Source organism: Pristis pectinata, chromosome 2, assembly GCF_009764475.1.
Source record: "Pristis pectinata isolate sPriPec2 chromosome 2, sPriPec2.1.pri, whole genome shotgun sequence".
Taxonomy (NCBI): Eukaryota; Metazoa; Chordata; class Chondrichthyes; order Rhinopristiformes; family Pristidae; genus Pristis; species Pristis pectinata.
Genome location: NC_067406.1, coordinates 2,062,064 through 2,074,573, shown reverse-complemented (window position 1 = coordinate 2,074,573; position 12,510 = coordinate 2,062,064). Strand labels below are relative to the sequence as shown.

General features: G+C 43.0%; 1 protein-coding gene across 1 annotated transcript in view; it reads right to left on the bottom strand.

The window, feature by feature from the left end:
- The window catches only part of znf638 (zinc finger protein 638), a 134,453-nt gene that overhangs the window by 64,216 nt on the left and 57,727 nt on the right, over nucleotides 1-12,510 (bottom strand). The window contains exon 4 of the mRNA XM_052032860.1: nucleotides 2,411-2,472. Coding sequence (XP_051888820.1) covers nucleotides 2,411-2,472 — 62 coding nt within the window. The remainder of the gene's footprint in view (nucleotides 1-2,410; nucleotides 2,473-12,510) is intronic.

Genomic DNA, 12,510 nt, shown 5'->3' with positions numbered 1-12,510 from the left:
CTATGGACTTGGACCCCAAGATCCCTCTGATCCTCCACACTGCCAAGAGTCCTACCATTAATACTATATTCCGCCATCATATTTGACCTACCAAAATGAACCACTTCACACTTATCTGGGTTGAACTGCATCTGCCACTTCTCAGCCCAACAATGCATCCTATGTCCCTCTGTAACCTCTGACAGCCCTCCAAACTATCCACAACAACCCCAACCTTAGTGTCATCCGCAAACTTACTAACCCACTCCTCCACTTCCTCATCCAGATTGTTTATAAAAATCACAGAGTAAGCGTCCCAGTACAGATACCTGAGGTACACCACTGGTCACCGACCTCCATGTAGAATATGACCCTTCAACATCCACTCTTTGACTTCTGTGGGCCAGCTAGTTCTGGATCCACACTGCAATGTCCCCTTGGATCCCATGTCTCCTCACCTTCTCCATAAGCCTCGCATGGAGTACCTTATCAACCGCCTTGCTGAAATCCATATACACTACATCTACTGCTCTCCCTTCATCGATGTGCTTAGTCACATCCTCAAAAAATTCAATCAGGCTTGTAAGACAGGACCTGCCCTTGACAAGGTCATGCTGACTATTCCTAATCATATTATATCTCTCCAAATGTTCATAAATCCTGCCTCTCAGGATCTTCTCCATCAGTTTACCAACCACTGAGGTAAGACTCACCGGCCTATAATTCCCTGGGCTATCTCTACTCCCCTTCTTGAATAAGGGAATAACATCCGCAACCCTCCAATCTTCCGGAACCTCTCCTGTCTCCATTGACGATGCAAAGACCATTGTCAGAGGCTCTGCAATCTCCTCCCTCGCCTCCCACAGCAACCTGGGGTAAATCTCATCCGGTCCCAGCGACTTACCTAACTTGATGCTTTCCAAAAGTCTCAGCACCTCCTCTTTCCTAATATCTACATGCTCAAGCTTTTCAGGCCACTGCAAGTCCCCACTATAATCCCCCGGATCTTTTTCCGTGGTGAATACTGACGTAAAGTATTCATTAAGTACCTCCGCTATTTCTTCTGGATCCATACACACTTTCCCACTGCTGCACTTGATAGGCCTTATCCTTTCGCATCTCATCCTTACTCTTCACATACTTGTAGAACGCCTTGGGGTTTTCCTTAATCCTGCCCGCCAAGGTCTTCTCATGTCCCCTTCTGGCTCCCCTAATCTCTTTCTTAAGTTTGTTCCGTTTAGCCTTGTACTCCTCCAGATCTCTAACATTACCTAACTCTCTGTACCTTTTGTATGCATTTCTTTTCCTTTTGACAAGATTTGTTATAGCCTCGGGTCTGTATCCTCTCGTGACTCCTGTCTCATCGGAACATGTCTATGCAGAGATCCACACAAATACCCCCTGAATATTTGCCACATATCTTCCATACTTTTCCCAGAGAACATCTGTTCCTAACTTAATCTTCCAATTTCCTGCATGAGAGCCTCGTAATTCCCTTTACTCCAAGTAAACACCTTTCTAGTCTGTCTGTTCCTATCTCTCTCCAGTGCTAACGTAAAGGAGATAGTGATCATAATTCTATCTCCAAAATGTTCACCCACTGAGAGATCTGACACCTGACCAGGTTCATTTCCCAATATCAAATCAAGCACAGCCTCTCCTCTTGTAGGTCTATCTACATACTGTGTCAAGAACCCTTCCTGAACACACCTAACAAACTCCACCCCATCTAAACCCCTCACTGTCTGGAGATGCCAATCGATGTTTGGGAAATTAAAATCCCCCATCACCACTACTCTGTTATTCTCACACCTTTCTAGGATCTGCTTCCCTATCTGCTCCTCAATAACCCTGTCACTATTGGGCGCCTTATAAAAAACACCCAGTAAAGTTATCGACCCCTTCCTGTTCCTAACCTCCATTCACAGCGACTTCGTAGACAATCCCTCCGCAACGTCCACCTTTTCCGCAGTATCTCTGATCAACAGTGCCACTCCCCCACCTCTCTTGCCTCCCTCCCTGTCCTTCCTGAAACATCTAAAACCCAGCACTTGAATCAACCATTCCAGGCCCGGAGCCATCCAATTCTCCGTAATGGCCACTACATCAAAGCTCCAAGTATCGATCCAAGCTCTAAGCTCATCCACCTAGTTCACAACACTCCTTGCGTTAAAATAGACACATCTCAAGCCTGTCTGAACACGTCCCTTCTCTATCACCTGCCTATGGTACTTACTCCTAGCCTCCTTTATTTGAGAGCCAAACACCTCTTCCCCAGTCTCTCCAGTACTGATCCCACCCCCCAACAATTCTAGTTTAAATTCTCCCCAGTAGCCTTAGCAAACATCCCCGCCAGTATGTTGGCCCCCCTGGATCTTCTTATCTGGCAACCTTTGAAAAGAAAGGTCACAAACTTGAATAAAATCCTTACTCTTTGAGTAAAAGGCGGCAGCTATCATTGTGGACAGATGTTTTGTTGTGACGATCCCAATCCTGTGAAAACAAAGAAAACAGAAAAGGTGTTTTAGCACTAAATAGAAGGAAAAGAGCCATCCTACCAGAAAAATGACCCAGCGACAAGCATAGACATATCCTTGGAAAATTATTTATTCATTTCAATTTAATCAGTGCACTACTGTGCCAGTTATACATTCCTCACAACTCCAAAAGGCATCCCTATTGTTTCAGGTATTTTCCTTGAGAGACAGATGAACACTATAGGGAAAATACAGGAATTCACAAGTGCACAGAGCCTATGGCAAATTGCTGGTGAAAAACACATTGACAAACTGTGCAGTAATAAGACAATGAACAGTTCTTCAGTGAAAGCCATTCAATGCTGCTGAGCCTCAGAATATTTCTGACAAATATGGGAAAGGTCATGCTTGTAAATTCTGCACTTTATGCCCGAATACAATATTTAAAAAAGCAGTGTTTCATATAGGTTCCAGTGAAATCAGATTTGAACTATTGTCAAGCTGGCAAACCGAGCCAAATGAATGTTTTACTCACCATGGGTTTTCCATAGAGCAAAATCACTGCACCAAGACTGCAAAACCTTTACAGCATTCTAAAAATGGCATTTTTAATTAGAGCAAATTTGAACCCAGTATTTTACACCAAATACACCACATTTTAAAGCTCAGAGTACCTTTATCAAATCCCTAACCAGATTCTAACCATTTTCTTCTTGGGTTGCCAATTGGAGACACAGGTTCCTGTGGATGTCCTGAGCAACACTATAAGATAGGCGAGCAGAATTAGGCCATTTGGCACAACAGGTCTGGTCCCCCATTCAATCATGGCTTTTTTTCAACTTCATTTTCCTTGTAACCCTTAACCCCTTTACCAATCAATCTCTGCCTCAAGTACACCTGCACAGGCAATGAATTTCAAGATTCATCACCTTCTGGCTGAAGAAATTCCTCCTCATCCCAGTTCTAAAGGGACGTCCCTTTATACTGAGGCTATGCCCTCAAATCCTATACTCTCTTACTGATGGAAACATCCTCTTCACATTCACTCAATCCAGGCCTTTTAGCAGCCAGTAGGTTTCCAATCAGCCAGCATTTCCAACACCAGCATTTTCTCATTAACCAGGTAGATTGGTCACCAGTGTGCATCACCTATGCAGCAGTTTTTGACTACTGGTTGGATTTTAAGCAGGAATCCTCAGTTGATAACCCCAACGGGATGAGAGGGAAAATTAAGCTTGCCATCAACAGATTACAATTAGGATTAGGGTTCCTCAAAACTCATTGTTTTCATGAACAGAAAGAAACAAAACCCCTAAATTGTTGTTTAATTAACTGAATTAACATATGTTTGATACATATTACAGCAGCAAATTTAACACAAAAATCATCTCACTTACTGATTTTCTAAATAAAAGTCTTCATACCAAACCCGAAGAGGCTCGGAATAATTGATTTGTCCAGAAACACGTATTAAGAACCTTACCCTTTTCCTGGAACCCAGCCCCGGAGGGAGTCTGTGCACACCCACAACAGATCATAACGACAGAATAAGAGTTGTTGAAACTACAGCTTTTAGTTATTGTTTGGGAGCCTTACATCTCTATGATAAGTTACAAAAATAACGATTCTACACTCAGTACAAGTGCTACCATCCTCTGTGCTGAGAATATATATATTATTCCAATTAAATCTAAAAATGTGCAAATTATTTCAGTATGCCTTTTAACATAGTGTACTTATTTAAAAAGATCTCGCATTTCCCAAATCCTTCAGAATAATCAACTGAAACGGGTGGCCCAACAACTGCAAACTTGGAAACATTTTATTTTAATATTCTGAAAATGCCCTACAATCAATTCTGTATTTGGCATGCAGTTCAGCAGTTTAGTGTTGTGCACCACAACCGACAGCAGCTCATTACATGACTTTGACCTGAAGGGAGGTGCATGGAAGCTGCAATGTTCAGGAAGTCAAAGTCTCAATTCCTTGCCATTAGATTTGTCAGTTTTAACCAAGGTAGCATAAGGGGCAATACCCCTAGGCTAGGAAAGGAAAACCACGCAGGTCTTTTACTCAGGAGTGTTATCCACGTGAGGCGAGAATCCCTTGAATTTAAGGCAAAACCTCGCCCTACGCATTAATAGCCAAGTAGATTGTCAGGCATATGACAGTAATTTAAGGTCCAGGAAAGAAAGGGGATAGGAAACTCATTGTAAATAGCTCGTCTTTGGACAGTTGTTAACAGCTTAAAAATCACCAAAATAGAGTATAACGCTCCATGAAATATTTGACAAGGACAGCCATTCAAGATAACCCAACTCATTGTGGTCTCTTTTTCTCCATTTCAAAGAGCCACTTCCACCCCACCAATTTATGTATCAGTAGGATAAGCCCAGGTTACCAAGGAGAATCTTTTGAACCTATCACACTGTCCTAATCACTTTGCTGTTTTATACTTCAAAGCTCCGCTGCAGCAGAAAGTACACCCCTTCCAGACTAAAGTACACAACATCCCATCATGATACAAAGTTAAGACAGAATTGCAATGCGCTTTATTGAAATTAATAGAGAGCAGCTGGCTAAATGCCAGTAATACTTCTGATTTTGAAAAATAAAAACCAGTCTCTTGCGGTTGGAATTGATTACTTTCATTTTAATTTCTTCAATATTAAAGTGCAAGGATGGTTTAGTAGCTACACACTTGTGGTGCCCCGTGCTCAAGGATCATCTTCTCAGACACGTTGTTCTTTCCCATTTATATTTCTTCCCATTATGGCTTGGAACCACAGGGCTTTGGATGGTGGAAAGCTGGAGCCGAGTTGCAACCCAAAGTTACTGGAGATACAATGGCAGCTTTAAAAGGTCCATAAAAGTGTGAAACTTCAGTTGCTATCAGGTCTGCACATCAACTCATCCTAAGTCATTACATTTCACCTTGGACGTAGGGATCACTATTGTCTACTATTGAATATACCACTTCAACTTAACAGTGGCTTCAAAAGCAGCTTCACACTTTTTTCCTCTTTTATAGCAATATTCTAGAGATCAGCTCTTCAGAGGCTTAACATTCTAGTTCTCTGTTTTCTTCCAGCCAGCTGGTTGGCAGGTTTTCTCCTATTCATTCACTTTCAGGATCTGAGTGTTATTGGCAAAGCCAGCATTTATTGCCCATCCCTAATTGTCCCCCACCTTCTTAAACCACTGCAGTCCTTCTGCTGATTCTACAGCATGGAAACTGGCCATGCAGCCCAACTCATCCACACTGACCAGTGGGAACCTTCCCGTGTTAATCCCATCGCCTAGCGCTTGGTCCATAGCTGCCTAATGTCCCCTCTTAATCTCCTCCACTCCAGGGAGAACAGACCCAGCTTCTCCATTCTGGCAACAGCAACCCAGCTTCAACCACTCATTCAAGCAGTGCATTCCAGTTACTCACTGCTCTCGGAGTGAAGATGGTTCCTCTCATATCCCCTCTAACCTCCAGTTTTATCTACCTCTGATATGGGGAAACGTTTCCTGCAGTCTACCCTACCTAGATCGCTCAGTTTTATAGCCTCAATCATGTCCCCTCTTAACCTCCTGCACTCCAGGGAGAACAGACACAGCTTCTCCCATCTCTCCTCAGAACTGAACAGCTCCATGTCAGGCAACATCTGAGTGAATCTCCTTTGCACCCCCTCCAGCTCTATCACATCCTTCCTATACCTCGGTGACCAGAACTGCATGCAGTACTTCAGCTGAGGACTGACCAAGGTTTTATGAAGTTGGAGTATAACCTCCCTACTTCTGTATTCAATGGCCCGATGAATGAAGGCCTTCTTAACCACTTTATCCACCTGTGCTGCCACCTTCAAGGATCTTCAGACTTCCACGCTAAGTTCCCTCTGTTCCTCAATACTCCCTTGGACCCTACCATTCGTGGTCTATGTTTTAACCTCATTAGTACTCTCAAAATTCATCACCTCACACTTATCTAGATGAACTCCACTTGCCATTTTTCAGCCATTTTACCAATACTCTGCAGCCTAACACCATCTTCCACACCATCAACTCTGCCAATCTTCATGTCATCCACAGATTTATTTATCTTGCCTCCCACATCCAAGTCATCCACTTGCATTACGAAAAGCAGGCATTCCCAAATTTAGATCCAGCACCGATGAAGGAACGGCAATTAACTTCTGAGGAAGGATGATGTGCAGCTTGTAGGGGTCCCCATGTGCCTGCTCTCCTATCTTCTTGGTGGTACAGATTATAGACTTGGGAGGTGCTGTCAGAGTAGACTGCAGAGCATTTTGTAGATGGTACATACTGCAGACAATACATTCTGGCAGCAGGAGGAATGAATGTTTAGGGGTGGTGCTTGAACAAGCTACTTTGCTCTGGATAGCACTGATATTTGTTGGAGCTGTATTCATTTGGGCAAAGGGAGAGTATTCCATCATAGTCTGATTTGTACCCGGTATATGGTGGAAAGGTCTTGGAGTGCCAAGAAACGAGTTACCCACTGAGGAGTCATTCGCAGCCTCTGGCCTTTTTTTTGCCATGTTTTTTTAGATGGCTGGTTAAATTGCATCTCTGGAGAATGGTAATTCCCAAATGTTGCTGGTGGGCAAATAGGAGTTGGTAATGCCATTGAGCGTCATGGATAGGAAGTCAGATGGTCATGGTTTGGCACTTTCTGTGGCACAAGTGTTATTTGTTGCTTAACAGCCTGTGCTCAAATTCATCTTGCTGCATGCAAGCATGAGCTGCTTACTTTGGTGAGGGGTTACGAATGGAATTGAAATGAGCACAATCAGAAGCGAACATGCCCACTTCAACATTATAACAGAAGGAAGGTCATTGATGAACCAGTCTAAGATAGTTCAGACTAAGACTCTATACCAAGGAACTGCAACAGTGATCTCCTGGGGTTTGGTTGATTGATTGCGAACAAGCACTAATACCTTTGTGCAAAGTATAACTCCAACCACTGGAGTGTTTCCCTTTGATGCCCATTGATTTCAGTTTTACCAGGGTGACAATGTCAGTCTTGATCAAATGCTAGCACGGTGTCAAGGGCAGTCACACTCACTTCACCCCTGGAAGACTTCTTTGGTCCACTGTTGGACCAAGGCCATGAGGTCTGAAGTTGGGTGGTCCAGGCAAAACCCACACAGGCATTAGTGAGCAGGATACAGACTAAAAGCCACGTTACAGCACTATCAACAACAGCTTGTATCAGCTCTGAATGCATTTTTAAGCAAAGTGGAAAGTCTAGAAATGAATGATATCACAGGGTATCAAATGAGGTTTTCATCTCTTAGTCCAGTGGTTGAACCTATACATGCTGCCAGCTGAAAGGCCTTCTCTGGCTACTGGTTCCAAGGTCCTATAGGAAACCAGGCTCTGGTAATCAGCACTGGGATGCTGCATCTAATGAAGATCAACTGGTAATCCCAGTGAATTTAAATAATTGGGAATATGGGAAATGTTCATTCAGATCCTAAAGTTCAGCTTGGTACTTGGTTCATAGAATGTAGACGTTACTGTTAATATATAATGCCTATCCCTAACTTCCCTTAAGATGATGCTGGTGAGCCATCTTCCTTGTGTTTTGGGTAAGGAAGTTCCAAGACTATGATCAAACAAAAAATATTTAAAATAAAATCAGCAGTGTATTTCAATGGAAGGATAACATGCGACTTGGAAAAGGAACTTAGGTGGTGTGTCGTCACATGCCTGCTGACCAGGTTTTTCTCGGCAACAGGCTGCAAACTAGAGAGGTGACTTGGTAATTTCCTGGAGAACGTCTTGTTGATGGCACCCAGTGCAAAGTATGCTTGGAAGGGGGGAATAAGTGCTTAGGCTAGTGGACAGGGTGCCAATTAATCTGCTACTTTGTTCTAAGATATTACGCAGTTCCTTGAGAATTCTTGGAGCTGCATTTATCAAGATATACGGAGAGTATTTCACCACATTCTTGACCTGTGCCATATAAAGTGTAAAGTGTAAAGGGGACCCAGCCCCTGATCTGCACATGCAATGACAATGTTATGTGGTTGATCTGGTTGAGTTTCTGAGAGATTCAGTAATGGAAATGCTGTTGAACATCAAGGGAGTTGCACTCTCTCTTCCTGGAGATGGTCACTGCTGACATTTTGTGGCCCTTTTACTTTCCATTTGCCAGCTTTGAATGATGTCCAGGTCTTACCACTCATAGGCGTAGACTGAAGAGTGGCTAAACGAGATCTGCAATAATCAATACACCTCACCACCTTACGCTGAAAGGAAGTTCACTGATAAAGTAGCTGAAGTTGGATGAGCCTCAGACCTGCTCTGGGGAACTCTTGCAGCAACATCTTGGGTCTGGTGATTGGTCTTCAACATCATAACTCTCCTCCTTTCTGTAAAATGTAATCACCCAGTGGAGTTTCTCCCTTGTTGTCAGTTAACTTCAGTTCTACCATGGGTGCATTATAACACACAGTAAAATGTTGCCTTGATGTCTGAGGCAGTCAACCCTCTCCTCTAAAAAGCAGCATTTTTATCCATGATTGGACCATGGATCTAATGAGGCCTGGATCCACATGATCTTAATGGAATTATATTCAGCTTTGCTGGTCAGATTATTGGTGCACGAATGTGAACTATACACTCTAATCATCAGCAAACTTCACCACTTCTGAACTTACAATGGCACAACATCTTCAGTGACACTGGTAGGCAGTAGGCAGACTAGCAATTTTCCACATTAGTGCCCTAGAACAGCTCAGCTAGCTCTCAAATCCAAGAACTTTACTCCACAAGTGTAAATGAACCGATAAAAGGTCTTCAACCTGAAACATTGACTCCGTTTCTCTTCTGACAGAGGCTGCCTGACCTGAGTATTCCAGTGTTTTCTGTTTTTATTTTAACTTTACCCCAGTAGTATACTTTAGTCTTTGAGGTATGCAGTACTCTTAGCTGTTATATCAAATGTACTGAACACTGGCCTCTGAGATAGTGGTACACAGAATCTACGGCCAATGGTTGCAAATGCTATACCTTTACCTTCCACTCACGTTCTGGGCTCTACTGTCGCCAATGGAGCTGTTCAAAGAGTCCCACCTCACAAGCTAATTAATTGACCATCACCAAACATTAAGCAATGGAGAGCTTTGATCCATTTCATTGCTTGTGGGAATGCTGTGGGAATATTGCTCTCTAGATAATGCATGCTGTTTAATATGTGTGCCTTCAGGTATGGTAGCACAGTGGTTATATTACTGGACTAGTATCCAGGGACTGGACTCAAATCCAGAGACATTCAATACCAGCATGAAACTACCAGACCACTGCAACACATTTGGTTCACTAAATTATTTAGGGAAGCAAATTTGTTCTTTTAATCTTTTGGATTAAATTCAACCCAGACTCAGTGATAGTTGACTCTGCACTGCCCTCTGAATTGGCCTGCTCGTCACGCTGTCCTGGGGCAATTAGGGATGGGCATTGAACACACAACTATGCCAGCAACTCCCACACTCTGCAGTGGTCACTCCCACCAATGTTGCCATGGACAGATTAGTAGATGTTGAGAACAAGGTCAATCAGATTTCTCACTTGTGTTAATTTCTTTACTATCTGCTGTAGATCAAAGTTGGCAGCTATGTCATTCTTAGTGATAGGCACCAGAGTCCCTCACAGAGTACATTCTATGCCCTGTGCTTCTTCCAAGCAATATTGTACATAGGATACTGATACATTCTCTGAGGGGAAACTGGCAGCTAGCAGTTGATACGATGAGATTTCATGGGATCTGAAATAAAAGCTAAGGTCTCCTTCTGAACCAAACACCATTCTGTGATCATCTCAGGTGGGTTTTTCTTCCCTGTGAGACAGGAAGTATTCAGATTTTGTGATAGTTGGGATGTTAGGTGGAAGGTCTGAATCTGTAGTAGCAGATTCAACATCAAAAGGCCAAAAGAGTGACTAGAGACAATAGCTAAACAAGGACAGGCAACAAGCACCTTGACAGAGCAAGAAACACTGAAGTACTCTATATCAATTACACCATCGGTCAAAATTTGCGCTGATGCTTCTCTGAGACCATCTTCTATTAGATAGCTCTTTGGGACCTTTCACCTGTATTATGAATCAATTAATATTTTTAAAGTCCCTCTAGATTCTGTTTAAATACTTCAGCAAGTTTGAAAATATGTTTATATATTCATTTGTTCAGGATCTGGGCCAGGATTTATCGCCCATCCGTGACTGCCCTCGAGAAGGTGGTGGTGCCTCCTTAAGATGCTGCAGCCCCTCTGATGAAGGTGCTTCAACAGTGCTGTTGGGGAGGGACTGCTAGGATTTCGACATTGGGATAATGAAGGAACAGCAAGTTAGGATGGTGCACAAGTTGAAGGAAAACATGCAGGTGGCCTTTCCATGCAACTGAAGCCTTTTTTCCTTCTTGGTGGTAGAGGTTATGGGTTTAGGAGGTGCTGTCAGAGTAGCCTGTGCAGTGCATTTAGCAGATGGTAGACACCAGCCAATGTGCATCACCCACAAAGGGAATGAAGGTTTAGGTAAAAGGGGTACTAATTTAACAAGCTGCTTTATTGTGGATGGGGCCAAGCTTCTTGATTGTTATCGGAGTCGCATGCATCCAGGGAAGTGGAGGATATTCCATTGTGCTCCTGACTAGTGCCATGTGGGTTGTGATAAAGGTTCTTGATATCAAGAGTTGAGCTGCTTGCCACGGGATACCCAGCCTCTGACCTGCTCTTGTATCCATGCTGTTTATGTAGCCAGTTCAGTTCAGTTTTTGGTTCTGACGACCTGTGGCCGGCAGATTTCCTGGCTGTGCGACATGTCACGTTCCTTTCGTAGTATGTGCACCTTTTAAAGTAGCAATGAGTATGAAGGAGGAACTGAGTATTCCATCCCTCAATGCTGGACTCTGTATAACAGGGCGAATTTCGGTATTCTGTAAATCTGAACCCAATCAGCAACTGAAATATTTGTAATCAAACCCAACAAAGAAACAGATCTTTGATTCTGATTGTGACCCAGGTTTCTCACACAGGCAACTTTATATGGCACGTGTAACACTAAATTCGGCACTTGAAATTCTACGCAGTAGAATCAAATTTCAAGGGATGACGAGTTGGATATCTGACATATCATGCCATAAAGCCTAGACACAAAATTGTATGCAGCACAGCTAGTACAGCTGCTGCTTTGCAGCTCGTGACCCAGGTTCAATCCTGACCTCGGGTGCTGTCTGTGTGGAGTTCAACATTCTCCCTGTAATTGTGTGAATGTTCCCTAGTTTCCACCCACCTCAAGAATGTGCAAATTGGAAGGTAAATTGGCCTCAGCGGACAACGGAGAGGTAGAATCTGGGGAGGGTGGGAGATGTTGGTAATGCGGGGGAGAATACAATGGGAGTCATGTAAATGGATGCTCGATGGTCAATGCAAACTCAGTGTGCCAAAGGAATTGATTCTATGGTGTGATTCTATGCATCTCAGAAGTCACAGAAAAGACTCCTACCTCCCCAATACCAAGACACTGCAATTGAGGTTAAATGTCCAAAAATCATTTGTGATTCAACAGGATTCTGTACTTCTAGAACTATGGATCTAAAAGCCTGATGCCTAGTAACTGCTACGGTTAAACCAGTAATAAATTCATCACAACCAATTTAAAGCGCAACTAAAGCAGGAGCAGTTTCAGATTGCTAGCAGCAGGTGAGATTCAGAAACTGGCCGTTGCTTCTTCAGATCTGTGGTTGCTAATGGAGCAGGCACGCACCATTCCCAAGGATAGACACATTCCTCTAAGTCCTCAGACGCTGAATACCAAGTATGTGATTCTGCTGTTGAAAATACTGAACCAGATCCCTGTATTATTTCATACTCACCGGCATACAGCAAGTAAACCATAATATTTACAGATCTCATGAATCAAAGGTTTAGAATACCTATAGATTCCAATATTATCTTATTTCCACAATTTGTATATTTTGAGGATGTTTTACCATATCCTAAACTTGTTAATTTAAAACAAGGAGTAGCAACTACAAAAT